We start from the raw sequence: 23462 nt of genomic DNA, 5'->3' as shown, positions 1-23462 counted from the left end.
AGAATTAAAAAATAAAGCAAAAGACAAAAGAAAATAAATAATGTAGAAAACAAAACAAAAAACTAAAAAATAGCAACAATAAGTATTTTGTTGTAAGTAGAAACAAAATAAAATAAATAAAGCAACAAAGGAAAAAAAACTGCCACCTATTGGGCCACCACGGCCTGAATACGACTAGAAACCCAACCTGGGCCAGGATTCAGGCCCGCAAAAGGCCCAATAGGCCCACAAGCAGAGATGTGTCAGATTAGGCCCATAGGCCTGCAGTTCAGAGGAGTTCCAGAGGGAAGAGGCAGCGGAGCTTATAAATAGGTGTTGGCCGCTCTCAACTAGCGAGGTGGGACTAAACTCCCACCACCGCGCCAACGCAAGGCCATTGGTCCCGGTTGGTGGCACTAACCGGGACTAAAGGGGGGCATTGGTCCCGGTTCGTGGCACAAACCGGGACCAATACTCCATCTAAATATACAACACTTGTGAAAAAAAAATCAGTTCTTCGATCCCGCCCCGACGATGCCGCCAGACTACCCCTCTGTGCCTCGCCGTCGCCGTCATCGCCCCTGCCTCCGACGCCGTCGCCACCCCGCGCCGCCCTGATGCCGTCGCCGCGCGCCACCCCGCGCCGTCGTGGTCACCTCCCCGCGCCGCCCCGATAATATTATTTTCCCATGTACGTATGTCGTTGTTGTCGATATACCCCAAACCCTTGAAGCGTTGTCGAGGCCACCCCAAACCCTAGAGAAGCAGCATCGAGGCCACTAATTAATATTAGTTCTACATTTTCCACTAATATATCCATATATCATGTTTGAATAATAATTGACATGTTGTAAATATTTGTAGAAACTATGGACACCGCCCGAGACGAAGTACAAGAAGAGTTGTTGGGGGACATAATCGCACGGGGAAGTGATGCCGTCTGCTCGTTGTTTCTCAATGACACCGATGGTCTGGAAGTAGCTGGCTATGATTATGATGGCTTCGGTGACCCAATGCCGGTGCAAGAAGGAGACCGTGAGGACGGCTCCGGTGACCCAATGCTGGTGCAAGAAGGAGACCGTGATGACGGCTCCGGTGACCGAACCGAGTCCGGCCAGGTATATATATTAGTTAAGCTTGTGCTGACTAGCTAATTGATGCATTCATTGTTTTGGTATGTACACATATTAATTAAGTCTTTGTTCTTTTTTCTAGCCCTCCGGATCGAGCACAACTTCGGTAAAGAGACGAGGCCCGAAGAAAAAGTTGAGTTCGGATGAAAGGTTTGAGATCATAGCAATCGCGCCCGACAGCCAACCGATTGAACCCATCCGGACAAAGAACGCATTTGTTGCTTAGTGCGGGGTTCGGGTTAGGGACAAGATCCCGATCAGCATCCAGCAATGGTTAAAGCCGGCTACAGAAGACCCTGAGGTGTCTTATGTCAATGATATGCAGAAAAATGATCTTTGGACTGAATTGAAGTCAAATTTCACCCTACCGCCAGAGGATGATCCAGAGAAGCCAGTTAAAGAGCAATTAATCAAGTCTTTTGCTCTTAAGAGGATGGCAGACCTATTCAGGAGGTGGAAGAAAGAGCTGAATAAGTTTGTCGATAAAAAAGAGACACCTGAATTCAAGGGCAGATATGAGAAGATCAGAGATCACTGGCCCGAATTTGTGGCCCACAATACATCGGAAAAGAGTAAGAAGATGTCGGCGACAAACAAGCAAAATGCTGTGAAGAAGAAGCATCACCATCGCACGGGGTCAGGTGGCTACCTCGTAGCCCGGCCTAAGTGGGCCAAGGCTGAGAATGATCTGGTTGATAAAGGGATCGAACCAGAGACAATTAACTGGCCAGACCGCTGCCGGACTTGGTTCTTCGGGGCTGGCGGAAACTTGGACCCTGTATCAGGGAAGTGCATTTGGACGGACGAGCAAATTGAAATACCAGTCAAGAGGCTTAAGCACTATATCGAAGCAGCGCAGCAAGGGACGTTCGTTCCAGACAGAGAGAACGACGAGCTCACAATAGCCCTCAGGAATCCTGAGCACCCTGGACGGACACGAGGCACGCCAGGCTCCATTCCGTGGAAGGCTGGGTTTCCGGTCGCAGGCGGTTACAAATGCCACGAGAGGAGGAAGAAAGTGGAGCAGACCCAACTGCAGGCGCTGCACGCTAGGGTACAAGCGATAGAGGAACGAGAAGCAAATCGCAGCAAACGAACTGCCGAAACTTCCCCTGAAGCTACCCCGCCATCTCAGTGGAGAAGCAACGTGGCTTCCACTGAGCTACTTCAGCCGGAGCATGTCTTGACGGCTCCTTCCAGCTATCCCGTGGATGCTATCACGGAGTCTCAAAATTGCCACCTTATGACGCAATGGATTAATATGAAGGTCAAGGCGGCTGTTGGCTCTGTTTTTCCTACTGAACCCGGCGCAACTTTTCACTGTCGGCCGATTCCAGAAGGATATGCTAGGGTGATGGTGGATGAAATAACGGAGGGATTTGAGAACCTCCAGCTTGACCACCCTACCGGTGAAGGGGAGACTCGGCTGGGTTCTGCTCTGAAGACTCCATGCCTATGGCAGAAGGAGCTCATCAATCTTCTGAACTGGACGCCTCTGCCTCCTCCTCCTCCTCCGGTGAGTCAGGGCACTCCGCCTCCTCCACCGCCTCCTCCTCCGGCGAGTGACGATCAGGGCACTCGGTCGGCTCCTTCTCCGGCGCGTGGCGGCACTCCGCCTCCTTCTCCGCCTGCGCCGGCGCGCCCGAGCAGCCAGCCTCCTCCTTCTCCGCCTCGTCAGCAAGGGAGGAAGAGACCCGCCGCCGCTCCGGCTGCTCCGGCGCGTCGTAGTCCTTCTCCTCCGCCTCGTAAGCAAGTAAAGAAGACAACCGCTCCGTCTGCTCTGCCGGCGTCTAGCAATACAGCCAGAGGCGGGAGGACATACATATTCGGTCCTTCTCTGAAGACTCCAGAGAAGTTACCATACGAGAGGACCCTGGAGGAGAACGCCGAGATCGCGCGAGAAGTGAGGAACTTCTTTGAAGGGGTGAAAGCAAAGAAACATCCACCTCCGGAGGAGAAGGTAGATCCGGTGAAAGCGAAACGCACTCTGGCTGCCCTGACAACACCACCCAAGTCTCCGCCGAAAGGCAACTATGAGCGCATTATTGGAAAGGCATTTGCCGAAGCGGAGCGGTCGGGAAGTACTGTCAGTGATCAAAGGATGAAAGAACAACGAGGTGGGAAACAAATTGCCCAGCTCGGCGAACAAGCGAAGCAATTGTGCCCCCCGCTCAAGGTGCCTAGCGACATCGTCGCTAATGATCCAAGGATGGTGCCCGGTTATAGCAATCTTGGAGATTACCTGCCCGACGATGTACATTATGATTTCTTGGAGGTGCAGATACAAAGATATGAGTACGGGAAGCCTCTCGTCAAAGATGAAAGATCTCTATAAATGATGATGCGAAGATTGCATGATTGGTAGTTGAAAATCTGCAGAGAGTCTGGGGGGAGGAATACTTTGTATGTGAGAGTTAAAAAGGAGCATGACCTCGTTGGAATTGAATTGTTGCCTATTCCATTTGAGGAGTTTTTTCAGTTTTTCAATAAATTGGCCCTCGATAAAGCAACGGTCACCTGCTACTGTCTGTAAGTAGTACTATTTCTGTCATTAAGTCTCTCTATATAGCTCAGCTCTTTCATTGCATGTATTTATAATTATCCTCACTATATTATGCAGATTGAAGATCATTGAATTGAAGAAAAGACAAATCGGTGATATTGGGTTCATTAACACAAATCTAATAGATGCAACTGAGGTTAAATTTCATGCCGCAGATACCGAGGCCAACTTGCTACGATTGTTGGTAATAAATGAAAACAAAGATATAATACTCTTTCCTTACAACTTCAAGTGAGTGTTACTGTCTTATGCATATTCGGTTTCCCTTATATATTAGTCAAGGTTATAGTAATGTAATTGATGAGTTATGCATGCGTGCGCAGGTTCCACTATATTCTTCTAGAGATTAAGCTTGAGCAGGGAGTAGTAACTGTCCTGGACTCTAAACGAAAAGATCCCCAGGAGTATGCGGACATGACTCAAATGCTCAAGAAGTAAGTTAAACCGATCATTATCCACCATATTAGTAACTTTGTTCATTTCTGATATCAAGTAATTGTTTTCTTTATCTGGTAGGGTTTGGAGAAAAAAAAAGAATTCACCAAAAAAAGCTTCGGGACTGCCGAAGAAGCTGGAATTTAGATACCCGAAAGTAAGTACTATAGTAGCATGTTTCACGCATCTCCTAGTGATTCAAGCGCTAGTTTCATCAATACCATTTGGCATTCTTGCTTATCAATTTGATTGACCTCTATTTCTTGTAAAGTGGTTGTGGCAGGAACAAGGGAATGATTTCTGTGGATACTACGTTTGCGAGTCCATCCGCCACACGACCTGTGAGCGGGGCTACTCTGACGAACAATATGAAGTACGTAAATAACAATATTCACAATTTTATTTTATTACCATCATTTGTGTTGAGTTTCATTCATTCATATATATATGTATTGACCCCCTTCTTCAAATTAGATGTTTCAGAAGCGGGATGAACTCCTAGCACCAGCTCGCATGCGAGCAATTCAAGAGGAATTGGCGGCATTCTTTCTTGACCATGTGATCGCTGAAGACGGAGAATACTATGTGGACCGTGCGTCCGTATGTTAAGAGATTATATTTGTAAGAGATAATTATTGTATATATGTAGCCGGTAGTGTCGGATAGATATACGAGAACTTGTTGTTCGACCAATCTCTCGGAGAAAGAGAGGTGGTTGATATCACTTCTCTCTGTATGCATATATGTTCATGACGATCTTCTGTTTCCTTCGTTTGCTTACTAGCTAGCTAGCGTGTCTACTCCTCTCTATACGTATGTATAGTACGTAGTGTCGACCAAGCACGGACATAAGAGAGGACACTTCTCTCTATTAATTATAGCTAGCTAACACAATATATGAAACACCTAAATTAACCCCCCAAAACCCCCACCCCCCCCCTAAAAAAACAAAACCCCCAGCCACAGAAATGTTGACGCGTGGATGCCTATTGGTCCCGGTTGGTGCCACCAACCGGGACCAAAGGCCCTCCTGCCTGGGCTCCGCGCACAGGCCACGTGGAGGCCCATCTGTCCTGATTCTGGACTGAACCGGGCCTAAAGGGATAGGGCATTAGTAACGACCCTTTAGTCCCGGTTCAAGAACCAGGACAAAAGGCCCTTACGAACCGGGACAATAGGCCCGTTTTCTACTAGTGTGTCATTCTTCTTCTCTTTGAATGAATGGTCACATCACAGGTATCGACAGAAACATCAACATGCGAGGGTATTCACCAACAGGTGTCGTCGACGGTGGCCTAACATGTTGCATCTATCCTGAGACCTTCCCAGGTTCCCCTACACTACCGTTTTGAAGCCCTTGGGTTGGTGGACCAGTTGCATAAATTGTGTGGGGCCTATGCTTCCGAGATCCTAGGTTGTTCACTGCAAGCAACCTCTCTGCCAACATATAACAACAGAGTTAATAAACCTCTCTGCGTGAACGAAGAGAGTCACAAGTTAAGAAGTCGTAATAATAAAATCTTCAACATATATGTAGCAATGGTGGTAAGAGTAGGTAACAACTATGTGATATAGTAGTAAAAATGCCACCCGTAATAAGACCAAGATCCATCATGTTTACTCTGATGATATGATCCGTTCGTTCAGCACTCACCATGCTCGTCGGTATCGCCATCCCCTTCTTCGGTGGGCTACTAGGGTTCTTTGGTGGTTTTGCATTTGCCCCAACAACCTACACTTCGTAAGATTCAACCTAAGCTTTTCTCTGTACTTCTTTTAATCTAGGGAACTATATACTAGTTTTACTAGTTAGCTTCATCTATAGTAGTAAATCACATGATGAACCAGTTTGTTTTCTTAATTAACTGGAGGACTATAACTTATTTGTATGCAGCTTCCCTCCATTATGTGGCTGGCAATCAAGAAGCCGGCGAGGTTTAGCATGTCTTGGTGCATCAACTGGGTAAGTTCATATCCAGTCTTTACTTCTTTGCATAATCTGCCGCTGAATTCTCAATCATAGAAACTCATAGCTTCCTCAAAATCATCGGTGGCAGATCTGCATAATATAGTACAAGATGGTAAGTGATTAACGAAGATGGAAGAATGAAATGGATGAAAAGATGCCACAAATAAAACTATACATATAAGGTTCAAAGATGAAAACCACACAGTTTTTAGATAAAAATACCTCGATGACGCAAACCATTTCTACAATTTTAAAACGATTACAATGTTGGTTTGAAACCAAGAACTCCACCTTGTTCAACCATTCATGAGTTTGCAATAATCTATAAGGTGTGGTTGGTTTTAGTCCGGCTCTCTTTTAGTGGGATTTTCTTATCCAATCTATCCAAAAAATGGATCAGATTCTATAAAGAGATAATGGAACAAAAACAACGAAGAAGCTTCGGGTGCAACATACAAAATAAAAAGGCTAAAACAAAGTCTCGCTAATCGCTGCTGCATTTCAGCAGTTTGGTGGCAGTGCAAGAGGATGGCACGACAGCCATGGGGTCGTAATATACGGCGGAGAGCACCAGCAGATACACATAGTGGTTGTGGGGAGGTCGGCGGATTCGGATCGAAGGGGAGGGAGATGCAGCAAGGGAACCCTGGTGACAATGTCAACGGCCAACCACAGAGGGACTCCGACAATGACGAGGAGGGCCGGTCCATGAACTGCATGGCGGAGTGGAAGCAACGGAAAAGGTTCAATTTATAAATTTCTTAAATTTGAGTCCATTGCTTGCAAGGCTTGTTCTTCAGATAACATTTCTCCAATTTGTGTAATTGAATCCAATGCATACCGTTGCGTGGGCAAACCAAACAAAGTCCACCTTTTCTCTTTCTGTTTCCGTTATGAGCGTATTCTGATTTTGTTACCGTCCGTGTTACCAATTTCTGAACCAAACGTGTCCCAGATCAATACCCGCTCAATTGTGCTGATACTTGGCATAAATGTTCGGTTTGATGCTTGGCATAAATGTTCGGTTTGATGCTTGCAGTCGTAAAATACATAGGACCTGTTACATAACTCGGCACGCGTGTGCAATACAATAAGATGAGATTACTATGGCTATATCTGGATGGAGTACAATTTTTCTTTTTTGTGTGTGTGGGAGTACAAATTTTCTTTCTATGTGTGGGAATACAACAAGTACAGCTTGTCGAGAAGAAAGACCCGCGCGTTATTCATGCAAAAAATACCTAAAAAAAACAAAGGAGAAAGGAACATGCATGTGCAATATACAAACACCAATCGACGGCAAGGATTTCGGGCGTGCCCATGCATGCATGTGCATGTGCATGTACCTCCCTAGCTGGACGTCGGGAGCTAGGTGGAGTAGGCCAAATGCGTCTTTATGTCCGAGATCAAGAATCCGTTGAAGTTGGAGCCCGACGAGGCGGCGTAGGCGCCTATGCCGTCGAACACGAGCCAGTCCCCCATCTGCATCTCCGGCAGCTGGTACCCGCTCACCACCTTGTCGCGGGAGTCGCACGTCGGCCCGAACACCGTCGACGCGTACTTCTTCTCGCCGCCGGGCGGAAGCTGGGCGGCGAGCGGCCTGGGGCGCGGCACGTAGTCGCCCAGGATGGTGCAGCTGAGGGCGCCGTAGATGCCGTCGTCGATCCAGTACTGGCGCACCTCGCCGCGCGTGCGCCTGCCGATGACCCGCGCCGCGAGCGTGAATGCCGTCTCGGCGAAGTACTGCCCCGGCTCGCCGATCACCTCCACGCCGCACCCGCGCGGGAAGTGCTGCGCGAGCGCGTCGCCGATGGCCTCCGCCGCCCCCTCGAACGTGGCGTCCGGCATGAATCCGCCGCCGATGTCGAGCACGCGCATGGGCGGCATGCCGAGCTGCGCGGCCGCGTCGAACGCCGCGCGAGCGGCCTCGATCGCGCCGCGGTACACGTCGACGCGGGACGTGCACGCCCCGACGTGGAACGCCACGCCGGCGACGCGGAGCCCCGTGCTCTGCGCGGCCCGCAGGAGCGGGACCACCTCGTCGGCGCGCGCGCCGTACTTGGTGCCGAGGTCGATCTTGGCGTCCGGGTTGTCGGGGCCCTTGATGCGGAGGAGGAGGTCGCAGCCCGGGTGGCAGCGCTTCACCTTGGCCACCTCGTCCTCGGTGTCGTAGGTGGCGAGGTTGACGCCCACCTCGGCCGCGTACCTGAGGTGCGCCTCGGGCTTGCACGGGTTCGCGTACACGATGCTCCCGGGCCCGACGACGCCGAGCGCGAGGACGGCCTCGATCTCGGCGCGGCTGGCGCAGTCGAATCCCGCGCCGAGAGTCGCCATCGCGCCCAGCATCGCCGGCTCGGGGTTGCACTTGACGGCGTAGTAGGGCCGCACGCCGTCCAGCGCGCGGCACCAGCCGCTGTACAGGTCGACGACCTTGGCGAGGTCAAAGACGAAGAAGGCGCCCTGCTCCTCGGTGCCAGCGATGGAGCGCACGACGCCGGCAACGGCGTCCTTCTCGCTGCCCTTGAACGCGCGCACCTTCCGGCCCTTCACACCGGGGGCCGCCAGCACCGCCTGCATTGCGCTGCCTCCGGCCATGTCTGTCCGGCCGCGATCTAGTGGTGGACACGAAGAGCCGAATCCTATTCCTAGCTAGCTCCCCGGCGAGGTGTGTGCGCGGCTTGGGTGGCTGGGATGAACTGAACTAGCTAGCTAGGCTCTTATATATAGTGCGTGCGTGCATGGTATGGCTGTGGAAATGCGACGCCGCGGCTGGCGTACGTGCGTCTGCGCGTGCTGCATAACGAGTTTTTTTTTCAACCCGGCATAACCCCTTTTCATTACTTGCATAACGAAAATACAACAGTTCAGACGACAACAAGAAAAATGTAGAAAGAGGAAAGCGAGTTCAAAGCATCATTGGAAAACCCACGGTAATGATGTAGTATGCCACAGTAATGATACGTGACCTAGACATGTTTCGGTTTTCTTCATGAACAGTGCCTATTCTTTTAACTTGCACAAACTAGAGAATGTCCCAAGGTCAACTACTCCATGGGATATACACATGAACTCGATCAGAGATAGGAGTAACTGGCATTGAACTCTTTCTTGGCAATTTGAACGGCTAATAGTGGTGTTTGCCTCGCATATCAGACGGAAGATCTGGTTATAAATCGAGTTATGTGATGGTAAACTGTAGGCCTCGACGCTGGCCTATTTTGTCGCATGTTTGCCGTTTCAGAAGTCGATCGGGTGTTTGTTTTCTTCTAGCAGATCTATCATCACCTCCAACGGTAAGAAAATGTATGCCACCAAGGAGAGCGGTTGATCGGTGGTGCCCCTACCGTGGTCGAAGACACGACCGAGTACAAGATTGTGGCATGCACTACAAACATTACTGGCCCCCGCTGCCATAGATGATGGCCGTCTTTGCCTTCTTACTTCATATCAGGAGCCGCCGGCCATGACCTGACAACCCATGGTGCTTAGAAGGTACACCGAGACGAGAAGCTCGTGATTTTCATGCTCGGTCTACCTGATCAGCTCGTTGCCAGCTAGGCTCATGAAAACATTGAATTATGGGCGGACTAATAATAATATAATGTGTTGAGTTTCTCTTTAACCAAACCCTACTTGCCAGACAGGCCTGTAGGCTCTTAATCAATCCTAACAGTCTATGTGCGCAGGTACTGGAAGCCAAATACTGTCCGAGAGGTGTCTTGAGGACACGATCTTTCCCGGGAATGCATCCCCCACTTGGCAGGCCATCCAGTATGGGCTTGAGCTCTTGATAAAGGGCCTAGTCTGGCGCGTGGATGACGGATAAAGCATTAGGATCTGGCGGGACCGTTGGCTGCCCATGCAGCCGACTGGGCGCCCGATCGCGCAGCAAGGAACATGCAGGATTCGACGAGTGCCAGAGCTCCTGGATGCGTCTGGTGCTTGGCGGCTGGACCTCCTACAACGCCACTTCCTACCGGCGGACGTGCATACCATGACCAACATCCGCACGTCGACCCGCATCACCGACAACATGATCTCCTGGAGCCCGGAGAAGAATGGTATCTTTACCGTTCGCTCCACCTACCGCCTTGCCATGGACGAGCGCGAACGTTCATCTGCGACAGCCACGAGCAGGGCACCAGATGGTCATCGCACCATTTGAAAGATCATATGGGGGTGCTCTGCTCCCCCTAAGGTACGTGTGTTTGCTTGGAGAGTTGTGTCCTACTCGCTTGCTACTTGGGCCAACAAATTTTCTCGCCATCTGGCGCTTACTAACATATGCCCCCTATGTGGTATGGAACGTGAGAACGGGTTCCATGTGTTCTACAGGTGCCCATTGGCTCATGAACCGTGGCATGCCATGGCCTTGGATTGGCCAATCCCGGAGGTGGACACTATATGCAATAATGGTTCGGAGTGGCTACTCTCCCTCCTTGAGCCGCTGTCAGAAACGGCGCGTATGGTTGTCCTTATGACCATGTGGAGAGCTTGGTATGTGCGGAATGAGATCACACATGACAAGGCGCCTCCCCCAACAGAAGCATCTCGCCGTTTCCTCCATGGGTACATCACCTCTCTGCTTTATATCCATCAACACCCTCATGACGACTTGGAGAAAGGGAAAATGGTGGTGCATGATAGCCTCCCGATTATACACACAAGGGAAGTGCCCAAGCCGGAGTTGCATTGAACCCCTCCTCCACCGGGGTGGGCTAGGCTCAATACAGATGGCAGCCATGTCCCTCCAACCGGAGAGGCAGGGGGTGGTATGATTCTTCGTGATGATAGAGGCAACATCATCTATACTGCTTAGAGACAGCTCCTTACATGCGATAATGGCCTTGGGGCAGAGCTGGCTGCGTGCAGAGAGAGGGCCTGGAGCTTGCGCTTTACCGTACGAACCCGCCCATTATGGTTGAGCTCGACTGTGCCAAAGCGGTGTCTATGCTGCTAACACGTACTGGAGATAGATTGCAGTACCGTATGCTCGTTGAGGAGATTCGAAGACTAGCACAAGATGCTCGTAGGGAGATTTCTTTTACTCTTATTAGTCATTCGCAGAATAAGGTTAGTCATGCGCTTGCCGCGTATGGACGTGCTACACCCCGCACTGCAGTTTGGCTGTGCTCGACTGCCTGGGGCTGGACTTTGTTGTAAACCTTTCGAAGGCTGATATGCCTCCTTAAGTAATGAAATCTCCCTTTACCCCGCAGAAAAAAATAATGTGTTGAGTTTCATGTCACTGGCTGTAAGACCTGGAATTATGGTCTGCAACTAATCTAACGTGGCTGTGAGAAATTTAAAACAGAAAATGCCGCCCGATGATCCCGCGGCTCACTCGTATCGTTTCCGTCAAAACCGAAAATTAAAATAAATAAAATGCAGACCTGAAAAAGAGGCCGGCATGGCCAAGGTACGTGCTTTCCCCGAATCATTTTCATCCCCATCGATACCAAATCATTGAGGACATGTACATGGCTGCGAGCTTCAATCGAGAATTATGCGTTATGGAACGAAGTGGTGTCTTGATGGGTCGGTCCTTCGCTTGGACGCTTGGTGGAGTTATACCGACGCCCACTCCTCCCATGTTTCCGATTCTCTCCTTGGACACTCCTCTCCTTAAATAAATAGAAATGGAAAATGAGGTAGTACTACCTCTCTCGTCCTGGGTTATTGATCCTTATTGTAATCTGTGCCAAATTTTGATAATAAATTTAATTAACAAAATATTCATGCATGTCTTTAAAAATTATATCATTCAAAACTATGTTTAAATACGAATTCAACGATATAACTTTTTTTAATATGCATTAACATTTTATCAGTTAAATCTTTGATCAAAATTTAGCACAAATTACAAAGGGAATAATAAACCAGGATGGAGGTAGTACCAGTAGTACACATCAACGGTGGGATGATTCTCCAAGAAATCAATTGAACTTAAAATTGTGGAGCCAACAAATCAACCACATTGAGATGCGTGTCTAACTAATCAATTACCTTTGGAAATTTGTAGCCAAGAAATGAATGAGTAATTCAACTACAGGAGGAGGTAGGCTGCCATGTGAAGCTCTCTTTCAGGCCAAGCCAAGGATCATAGCCTCATGGTGTTACTTTTGTAGATTTTTCTTCTTCAGTTTAGAGTATGATTTTGCCTTCAAGGCTTGAATAAGTTTGAGTGCAAATTAAAACTCAAAAATGATAAATTGAGCTGACCGATCATAGCCTCACGGTGTTGCTTTTGTAGATTTTTCTTCTTCAGTTTAGAGTATGATTTTCCCTTCAAGGCTTGAATAAGTTTGAGTGCAAACTAAAACTCAAAAATGATAAATTGAGCTGACCGATTAATGATTATTATGGTTTCATTCAAACTCACAATTGATAAAACATTTTTTATTGTAGAATTGTTTTTATTTATTATAGAATTGTTGTAAAACTGAACTTATTGATAAGTCCTTTTCGTAAATTATGTACTTATTGATAATTTCTAGGGCCGAAGACAGAATATGAGTTGTAAAATTAAACTTATTAATACGTTCTTTTAATAAATTATAATAGTATGCAGTGGCGGAGCTAGACAAAATCTATTCATGGATGGGCAAAAACAAAATATGAGTGTTGGGTGTGGAGCGAGGAGGCTAAAAAAATCATATCTAAGCCTTCCCATAAGTCTTCATTAAGGATGTGTTTGGTTCATGGATATGTTAGGATGGTTGTGTGGGGTATCTCCAACCACCTAGCTAGGTATAGCCTCTTTTTTTATTTGGTTGGGTAGGATGATAAATGGTTGGAGATAGCCATGAATGTGTTTGGTTTGAAAATATGATGAGTTTTTCTTATCGAGGTGGTGAGATTAAATTGCAACTTTTGCAACGGTACAATTTTTTAACCGAACAAAAATTAAAACAATGGCATGATCTAGATTAAAACATTGCTTCGTCCTCAGACGGATTTGTATTTGCAATGTAGCGGTGCACATAATAGTTAGAAAATTGTCACGGCATAACATTGAGAGTTTAAGGCACGCTGTGTTTGCAATCACCATCGACATTACGGGCGCTTGTCAGTTTGCACTCGTCGCCATTAGCCCCAAACTACCATTTCGACAAACACCCTGTGAGCACCATGTAGTAGACAACCAAGCCTAGTGCCGTGTCCCCCGACGACACAGCTCTAAATGACGCAGTCAGAAAGGTGCCCACCAGTAGTGGTCTGCGTCCTCCCGGTGGCAGCTCATTATGCCCTGACGATACTCACCTCTACCAAGTTTGTGACATGCGACATTTTTTGTGTGTGAATGGGGCGTGCCAGGCAGAAGTCACATACAAGGAGAGAGCATGTGAGGCTGGATTGTATGTCTAGAGGTAGGCACATCGTACGATTGGGGAGGGGACTGATCTGGGTTGGCGCCGGTCGACCAACACCTTGCACTGCCCAAACAAAAAAGAAATTTATCTCTATTCCTAATGAAGCAGTTAGTAGTTTCCGCCGGTCAATTTTTGTCCCATCACTTTCGTCCAGATTTTTTTCGTCGGTTAACCTTCGCCCACCTCCCACCACCCGGTGCAAAACAAAAAAAAAACATACGCCACCATCCGTCTCTCGATCCACCCGATGCGGCCGCCCTATCTCCCTCGTCTAGCGATGCAACGCCGCCCCTATCTCCCCGCTCCGCCGCCGCCGCCCCCCGCCTTCCACTATCACCCGCTCAGCCACCTCCACCCTCCTCTACATCGCCGGAGGAACGGGCACACCTGGCGCGCCGCCTCGAGGCCGCGCTCGAGCAGGTGAGGAGGGAGTCGGTGCGGCAGGGCGCGGCCCTGGACGAGCTGAGGCGGCGGGCGCGCGCGGACGAGCTCCTCGTCGCCAGGCGGAGGGCCACCGAGGGCGTCGAGCGCCGCAAGGAGCAGATGCAGGCGCAGATCGAGCGGGTGCTGCCGCTCTCCAGGGCCCTCGCCGCCGCGCACCGGCAAGTGCAGGTACCTGCCTGCCCGCCCGTTTCTTCCTCTCAACGCGAGACTGGAATGCTTTGGCTATTGTGGCTGCCTGCGTTTGGTCCAATAGCATCTGTCAATAGCAAGGTCTGTACTCTGTACTGATACATTATGTAGCAACACTCTGTTTGTGCACTATCCTGTTCATGATGTTTGCTTCATGATATAACAGCAATTTTACTTCATCTTACTCTGTATACTTATGTCCTCTCTTTAGTTATACTTCTCTCGGGCTGACAAATTTCAATGCAGGCAGGGGTCTGGAAGTGCATGCCGCAGTATATACGGTGGATTTGTGAAATGGTGTATGGGAAAAGTAAGTTTTCTCTTGGTTAAGGCAGAGAAATTGAATTGGTTAATATAATTGTTTTTCTATTGTAAAACGATTGAGTTTGACCCTATACTTGTAGAATGATGATGGAAGTGACAGTATGGCAGTACAGCTTGTTGACGAATCGCATTGGGATGATCTTGTTATAATCATAGCAGTGGTATGTCAATGTGATCTCTGTTGTATAACAGATATTGCTCATCGAGTCATGGTTCCATTAACACCAATCCTTAACTATATAGTGACACCGTTTTACCATTTTTATCCCAACATCTTTCTCTTATTATGTTGCTTTGTGGAATTAGGTCAGTTCAAAGCAGAAGGAAACCAGTAGCACCAGTGGGATGCGGGACACTATTGAAACAAGCCCCCTCTTGCAGTACAGGGCCCAGGTGATTGCATTTTCATCTTTAACTTGTTTTTGGCACATATAGTACAATTTTTTTTACGAATCATCAAGGAAACAAATACCCTCCTCTTGTGTGGACCCTCAAGTTTTGTTGTTTCAATTTTTTAAAAGTCTTTTGGCCATTTATCTCTTTAGCTGCAGCTTACTGTTTCTTGCTCTCACTCTGCACTGCACTACTTTTTCTTGTATTCCAGACTGTAGTGCCAAGTCGCATATTGAAAATGGAGGAGGCCATCAAGAATTGTGATTCTGAATCCTTTGCTAGGTTAACTTGTGCAGATAGCAACCAGTTTCATGTTGTATGTTTGGACACGAGTCCTCCCATGTTCTACATGAATGATACGCCACACAGGTAGTTTTTTGGCAGTCCTGATTTTGAGGTTCTGTTAGTACTGAAATCCCAGAGTTGAGGATCGCTCTTTCAACCAACTGCAGGATAATTAGCCTTGTGGAGAAGTGGAACCACTCGGAAGAAACCCCACATGTATATTCTGTTCCTGTTTAACACTTGCTACCTTGTTTTAAATTCTTCTGACCTGCGTCAGTGCTGCATATAGGGTTCTAAAATAAGGTTGGTTAAGCTTTGTTATGATATGCCGGTACAATAAGTTTTCACTGCACTGGATATAACATATTTAACTAGCATCACACAATGAAGTAATTTAACTTAATTTAAAAGAGCAACAAAATTATTGCCCTCTTTCTGAAAAAGGTCCAGAAAATACGAGTTTAAGCTTCCAATCCTTTGGTTTTTAGGGAACATATAGTTCAGTTTGAAGAGTTCATGATGAAAACATATTCCCGCAGCCACTGCCTCCTCGATCTACGCTAGCCTGCAGCAGCAAGGTCAGCCCCCACACTCTGCATTTTTTTCTTCAGGTCTTGGCACAGGAAACTGAAAAGGAGATGCTCCTAAAGTCACCACATTTAGGAAAACGTAACAACCCTGTAGATAATCTCGTTCCCTGTATTCCTTGTACACCATGCTCCTTGCTTCTTTTGCGCCCCCCCCCCCACCACACACACACACACACATGCAGCTTGTTGCCACACTGGCCAACTCCTAGCAAGGTATGTCCGAGGGTCGCTTGGGACTTGGGAGGTGCAGAGTGGTGAATTAGTGCATCGGGTCCCTCAGGAAGGTGTTGCGGTCAGTGGAGAGGTGGGAAGATTTGGTTGTTCCAAATGCACATATAATTTAATAAGCATATATACATCCCATGTATATGCAGCCTACAAAATATATGCATCGAAGTATTCATCTCTGCAGTTTTTAGGTTTTTCTTTTTTCTTGGTACCTTAGGCTCACATGGGTAGGAATAGGATATAAGCAAAGAGTAGCACGTTGGTTCAGGATTCATTTCTCCATCCAGTGATATTTATCATGTTGGTTCTGGAATTTGCTTTGATGCGTAAAGTCCAGGATTATTTTCTCCACCCTGTTTATTAATTCTGGGAGCATCTTACATATTTTATAAAATAAGGCATGTGCAATCATCAGTCTGTTTTTGTTTTCCCTAGGAAGGGCATTGTAACTATATCATGGTCAGAACATCGACCCTGTTAGTAATTTGGTTTAAAGAGTTTTGCTTCTGTACACCTCTTAAATGTTTGCACGAATCTTGAAGTTACCAAGAGTACCAGATAACAGGTCCTGGTTCTACAAAGAACTCCTTCGTATGTGTGACCGCAAACTCTTCTTTTTCCAGTATATAATGTTCATAACATAAACTCATGCTTGCTGAATTTGATAGGTGAAATGTGGAGTAAGAGGAGACACCAGACCAAGATGCAATGAATATTTTGCTTCGTGGTGATTGGGCAGATGACTATCAACACCAACTGCAGCATCGTCCATCTTGCGAGCATACTACCAAGCTGCGCAGGTATGGAAATGCCATGTTGTGTTTTTTGTGAATAACACCTTTTTATCTTCATCTTGATAAGTCACTGCATTTTGTGTTTTTTGCACGGTGGTTCAGTATGAGAGATAGAATAGTTAGTGTAGGAAACTTATGTACGAGGGGCTCAGATTCAGTTAGTTTTTATGTGAGAGTGCATATGGTGTTGTTGCTACGAGTCTGCTGGTCAGTAACTTCCAGTTGGCTTCATCTACAGGGTTAAGGAGGATTTCACCAAGAAATAAAAACGGAGAAGAGGCCATAAGTGCTACTACCAATAGCCTCAAACAAGAAAATGGATACTTTCCGTGATATCTGTGCAATATTTCAAAAGTTTTAGCAAGTGTCTAATCATATAACGTGAATAACAAATTACTATTAGTATGAGCAGTGTGCATGGTTCAGAAAAGAGTAAACAATGTGAGTTACTATTCTATACAGTGGATATCTTCTTTTTCCAGGCCTAAGCTTAAAGAACAAGTGAGGTATTGTGACCAACACCCTGAGGAGATTGACACACTTGTAGAAGTGAAGGCTCAGTTTTCAGAGGCGAAGAAATGCCACAAAACTTCAAGAAGGTGCGTGTCTATTGTACTTTCAGTCTGATAGTGACTGATTCCTATGGGGTTATTTCCGAAACTTTGTCCTGTTTGCTTAGTTCCTTACAAGTTGTAATCTAACCTTGAACTGCTTATCAATAGCTGAGCTTCAGTTAAAACTACTACAAAAACGTAAGAAAACTCTTAATATTGTTGCTCGATTTTGCAACTTCCATCTCAGCTAAGCTCGTCAGACCCACTTAGAGTATGTGAACTTCTCCTGTTTGTGCATCGGTGATTGGCATCACCGACAACAGTTTTCTACTACAGATCTTGATCTAGCTGAAGCAGGGAGCAATGCCTAGCTGTAGATGTTGGCCCTTCTTTATGAAGATAAGTTTAGCCTTTAGGCAAAGCAAAAGTTAAAAAATTAGTGCAATTTCTCGATTGTTTTATTCTGCGTTCTTATTCCGGTACAATTTCAGAAAATTAGTACCCATTATCTTTTAAAGGGGAGATTCATAACCAACCCAAATTAGTGCCCCTTCAAAGTCACTTGGCTTTTTCTTCACGTGGATGGCGGAGGCGGCGGCAATCACTCGAGGCGGCTGGGGCACCTCGGGCTGGGGGCTTTGCGCTTAGTCTAGGGCAGCTCCCTGGCCGTGCGGTGGCAACCGACAACCCCATGGCTGGTGGTGCTGGCGATGGTGTGCATGGTGGCGGCCGCGGATCTGGATCCCATCCAGATCCGTCATTGATTCTTCACGTGGATGGTCGGTAGCGCGATGAGGGCCCCGGTGAAGGGATGGAGGGTCTCCGGCGGAGTTCCGGCGGCAACATACGTCTTTATGGCAAAGCTCCGCACGGTTCTAGCTAGCCGGGAGATCGGGACGACACGGCTTCCGGTGAAAACCGCGTCTGACTGCGGTCTTGGCGGACGATGGCGGTGTCTCTGATGTCGTTTCCTTCTCAAGGCCTTGTCGTTGCAGGTCACGTGAACTCGATCGGGATGTTCTGGGGGAAACCCTAGATCTGGGTCTACCGGATCGGACAATGACGGCGCCTTCGGTGTCGTTCTCCCTCCTGGGAGCATTGCTTTGGATCAAGTGTTGGCTAGAGGGGACAAGAGGGGGAACAGTGTTACATCTACTGCAAGGCGCCACGGAGTTCCGACGACGGGCGCGTGTGGATGGATATGTGCAGGATGGTGGCGTTGTCTAACGCCATGGTGGCATTGACGATAGGCCTGGCAAGGTGGGTGCGTCAGTACCTGCTCTGGAGATGGATCGACATCGACAGAAGACGGCGGCGGCTGCAAGCTGAGATCGTTAATACGGATGTTAATTATGTCGAGATTGCTTGCAGGTCAGCGGCGTCAGGTCTGGAGATGCGGATGCCCCTACATAGCGTGGCGCCAGTGGCACGTCGGGGATCCTTCATCACCCAAGGTAAACCTACGCTTGACTTCCTTCCTTATTCCCCTCATGTTCCGATGTTTGTTAGCTACCATTAGATTGGATCTTGGTTCTCTATGTGAATGGTTGTACATAGTAAATTTTGGTGATCTATTTTGGACTAATGAGGTTTCTAGGGTCAATTAGTATGGCACAAACTGTGTTGGTCTTGAACGTATGTATGCTTTCTCAAATTGTATTGATTTCCCTTCCAGGAACAAACGCAATCGGCACTACTACATTACTGCAGTCTGCACATGCTGTGTTGAGGGGATTGGAGGAATTGGTAGCACGCCATAAAATTTTGCTTACCTTCTCTAAAATCATGCTTGTTTCATTCATTGCTTCACATCACCAAGTTATTGGTGCGATTGAGGTATGCATCTTTTTTTAGATAATAGAAGGCATGTATCTGAACTTCTAAAGAAACACGCTATGTGAGTTAACTATGTACTATATTTGACGAATCGTCGTGTAAGCTTTGTAGTTCAGAAAAATATCTTGTTTCTTACTCCCTCTGTCCCAAAATTCTTGTCTTACATTTGTCTAGATACTGATGTATCTAATACTAAAATATGACTTGATACATTCGTATTTAGACAAATCTAAGACAAGAATTTTGGGACGGAGGGAGTACATCATGTGGTCAGCAGAATGGAGAAGCAAAAGAGAACATCTATCATTTAGTTCAGTAAATATCATATTTTAGGCGTTGTCATTTTATGCGTGTTCAGAAAGTTCCCATATTAAATTTATCATTTCATAAATATACTATGACTCTGAAGTTTGTTTATTTTATATTATTCTTGCCCTAATTCCATCACATCATTAACAAGCTCATTGCTTCTAAGAAGTGCACCCATGTAACAAGCTTCTATAACTTGTATTTTTTTGGTACAGTCCAAGCTTGTTTGCACTACTGGATGCCGCTCCATTTAACTCCATGTGCTGTTTGGTAAAAACCGATTCACGTTTTACATCCAAAAGTTGTATTCTTTGACACTACAAAATGCACGCCAATAATTCTTCATGCATTTTGTTTTATAGGTCACACTACCATATTATATATTGGAAATATTCAATAACATAGGATTTCTTTTTTACTTTATACTTACACAGATGTGCAAGAGAAAAGGTTTGCGTATGGTTCAATGCAACTAGAACAGGCTGGTGGGGGAGGGGGGTGGGGGTCGATTTATGTTCGAGAAGAAACTTTGGGTTCTCCTTTTATGATTGTACTTTTTATTTCGGAATAGGATATTCGAAAGTAGAAATATCTTATGAAAGATCTTGATGGGTAGACAACAAATATACAGGATAAGCATGTGTGGTAATGTTGGATCAATGAACGACAATTTCGGTTTCAGTTTGATTTACGCCTATGTATCATCATACCCTTACTTTTTAAAAACATAAGTTCAAAATTATATTTATATGATTTTGGGTGGGTGGGTGGAGGGGGGGGGGTTAATATTATCCGGTCTATGCCTACCAGAAGAGCGTCATGTTACTAACAGAAGAGTGCCATGTTACTTTGTATCCTGTCATTTCAAGTCCTTGGAAATTCTAAATCATGTTCTAATGTTGGAAATGTTGTTTTTTCTTTTGCAGATTTTATAGGGGTAGAGAGTTTGTGCGAAAGTGCAGGGGTGCCGGTGGTACAGGTTGAATTGAACCCATGGAAGATTTCAACTCATAATCTTTGCTGTCAATCGTACACAAAAGTTCCTAATTTTTTTAACCTGTCTTGGAAGTAAATTGCCATTTCTTTTTTAGATTGACTCATGGTAATACTAGCATGTACACACATGGATGCACGTCTGAACATTTTGATGTGATTTTGTAGATAAGAAATTACAAAGATATAAACGAACCAACCTTCTTTGTAATTATGTATTTTACTCCTTATAATTGCCAGCAAGGACTAGCTATTTTATCATATTTTCATCTAAAAGAGAACCCTGGCGTGTCACAACATCTACGACACAGTGTGGAGCAATGCAATGTCACAATGGCATTGGAGGCAATGGACTATTTTAACTCAGTGTTATAAATATGAAAGGAAACAAAGGAAGACGACAACACATATTAGGACCATGGTATGTGTATAATATATTTCTAGAAATGCATAACCAATATGTTGATATGTCTAGACACTTGTCACTATTGTCAAATGTATGTGATAGTGAGAGAATATTAACGTAAGGTGTTTAATGTACTATCATCCATGGATAGAAAGGATATGAACCATGACAAAGAAGAGCAATCACTATGTGATAGCAATATCGGAGATGAGGTCGTAGGGTTCGCTGAAAATAGGACGCTGGAAGGGAGAATGAAGATGGTGTCATGTCTTCTTGCGGCTTTGACTGAAGAGTAAATAGAATGAAGATGGTGTCAATGTCTTGATGCGGTTTTGAGCGAGGAGTAAATAGAAAGAAACAGAGAGAAGAGAATGATTGTCTTATGTATTCCCACAATTTTTCTCACAATTCTGATATGTATCTAGAATTACATTATCTATGTATGTAGAAAAGCCGAGGGTTTGCATCTTGGTGAACAAGATAAAAGACGACCACAACTTATGCCTTTGTGCTTATCTATATTTCTCTTGTGCCCGTAGCAGCGCACGGGCATTCTACTAGTTGTAGATAAGGGACCAACACCCAGTTTTAGCCACATCATTTCCTATTCAAAAAGATGTAATGCTCCGAACAAAGCTCAGATTCTCTCCTGGCCTCTATTAAAGGGCCAGAAGCCCAATGCCATCGTATTCCTAAGGTAGTCTTCCGTTTCCTTTATATTCGACATGTCATTTTTTTAAAATCAATTTAATCACTATCTTATTCACAGATCACAAGTTTCTTGTGGCCGCACATATATAAGTGGCACTTGCCAGCGAAAAACCCATGAGCTAGCTATTGCCTTGACCTGGACCTTCATAAAGACATGCACCTAAATTTCACAAGAGAAAAGAAAGTGGTGCTAGTCAGGAGCCACATGCTTCGCACTCATGGCCATGGCAAATAATTAATAGCCTTTGTTTAGTGAAACATTTTCTTCAAAAAATAAATAAATAGAAGTGATAATAAAATGATGCATATGCTTCCAGCGAACCAAGTTATATAAGATGGTAGAGCATTATAGACAGAACAACAGTAGTTCTTACAAAAGTGAAAGAGAACAACAAAGAGGTACTTCAAAGTTTGCCATGGTTCTGATGTGGTCTTCCACCGGGACTCAAATTGCAACTCATGAGATTGGGAGATATTGGGAACCGCTTGTATGTGTATTGGTCATCACGACCTTCTCCATTGCCCTTGTTGCCTACTTGATGTGAACGTCCCACTATTGCTGTTCTAGGCTAGGGTGAGTGGCCTTGGCTTGGGGAACAAACTTGTGGGACTCCGGGTACAATATGGTCGTACTGAACTGGGCCACGTAGTCTGTAGATTGAGTTCGGCTCCATGCCTCCATATCAATCCTCAACTTTTTTGGAATGCGATGGATAGATACTGGGGTATATTCTGAAGGATTCCGCCGCATGCTGTGCGCAGATATATATACGGGATGACGTACTTTTTTTTCGAAAAGGGAGGGCTCCCCGACCTCTGTATCAGAATGATGCATACGATCATCTTATTAATCCAAATAAATAGGATCCAACAATGTCTCACAGTCTTCAAAAGCAAAATGTAAATAAAAAAAGGCTCACACAGAACCAAAAAGGCTAGAAACACAAACTAGCCAAAAGAAGGATGCCACAACCGGCTGGCTAAAAAGAGATAGGTAAACTAATTGTCTATCCTATTACATGACCGCCATCCAAACCGGTTGAAGATATCCCGAGCTACCGTCTCTCAGCGGATAGATCCAGTAACCAAACGCTCCCTGGCCTTCGTCGGAGTGAGTAGCGACCAGGAACGGATCAGCGTCGTAGCTCTGAAAATAACCTGCAAAAAATGAATGTGTGTTGTCCTGTTAAAAACCAAATTATTCCTGCAATTCTAGAGCGCCCACACCAAGGCGCAGACTCCTACACGAATATGTCGCGCTAACTCGGGCCCTACCCCGTTAAGCCACATTCTAAATAACGTGTTGACTGAACTTGGTGGAGAAATATTGATAGTAATATGGACTGTCCTCCATAAAACTTTAGCTAGTGGGCAATCAAGAAAAATGTGTTTAATCGTTTCATCCCAATCACAGAAACTACACCTAGTAGGTTCTGTCCAATTACGCTTTGTCAATTTGTCCTTGGTTAAAATAACTTGTTTGTGGAGAAACCACATAAACACTTTAATTTTCAAAGGAACTTTGACAGCCCACACATGTTTGGAACTAGGAATCGAGCTTGAATTGATCACATCAACATACATTGATTTAACTGTAAATTCTCCCGACCTAGTAAGCTTCCAGCGTAATTTATCGGGTTATTGGGAAAGTTGAACATCCATCAGTCTCCTTACTAGATGTAACCATTCTTCCCAACGATTGCCCACTAACGCCCTTCTGAACTGAATATTAAGGGGGATTGATTGAAATACCGTTGCAACAAAAACCTCACGTCGTTGAACAATACCTCTCCGAATAGGGGCTTATGTTGGATTGGCACGATATAATATAAATCCAAATAGGATTAAAAAAGAGGTAAATTGTGTCTAAATAATTAGACAACTAGGAATACTAATAATCTTCTCCTATCCTACTTTTTGATTCATTTAGTTCTTCAATTAACTCAAAGTTCTT

The 23462-nt window shown here is 45.8% G+C and overlaps 2 protein-coding genes across 9 annotated transcripts; one reads left to right on the top strand and one right to left on the bottom strand.

The window, feature by feature from the left end:
- Window positions 1-7317: 7317 nt before the first annotated feature.
- On the bottom strand, window positions 7318-8749 carry LOC125524201 (ornithine decarboxylase-like). Its single transcript, XM_048689276.1, has one exon. It carries the CDS (start codon window positions 8672-8674, stop codon window positions 7448-7450), a length of 1227 nt encoding a protein of 408 aa, XP_048545233.1. The 5' UTR covers window positions 8675-8749; the 3' UTR covers window positions 7318-7447.
- Window positions 8750-13540: 4791 nt separating this feature from the next.
- Window positions 13541-20652, top strand: LOC125523663 (diphosphomevalonate decarboxylase-like). 8 transcript variants are annotated; one of them, XM_048688721.1, is made up of 13 exons: window positions 13541-14166; window positions 14336-14395; window positions 14490-14570; window positions 14716-14802; window positions 15014-15171; window positions 15255-15303; window positions 16574-16705; window positions 17182-17298; window positions 18249-18513; window positions 18625-18707; window positions 18929-19089; window positions 19614-19668; window positions 20325-20652. In XM_048688721.1, the coding sequence occupies exons 1-7, from the start codon at window positions 13552-13554 to the stop codon at window positions 16634-16636; spliced, it is 1113 nt and encodes a 370-aa protein (XP_048544678.1). In that variant the 5' UTR covers window positions 13541-13551; the 3' UTR covers window positions 16637-16705; window positions 17182-17298; window positions 18249-18513; window positions 18625-18707; window positions 18929-19089; window positions 19614-19668; window positions 20325-20652. The 8 variants fall into 8 exon arrangements, with proteins under 8 accessions (XP_048544678.1, XP_048544677.1, XP_048544675.1 ...); XM_048688720.1 differs by having other exon boundaries at window positions 18234-18513; XM_048688718.1 differs by having other exon boundaries at window positions 16938-17298.
- Window positions 20653-23462: the final 2810 nt, after the last annotated feature.

Source organism: Triticum urartu, chromosome 7, assembly GCF_003073215.2.
Source record: "Triticum urartu cultivar G1812 chromosome 7, Tu2.1, whole genome shotgun sequence".
NCBI lineage: Eukaryota > Viridiplantae > Streptophyta > Magnoliopsida > Poales > Poaceae > Triticum > Triticum urartu.
Note: the sequence above shows the minus strand (reverse complement) of the source record. Positions and strands in the feature narration are given on the sequence as shown.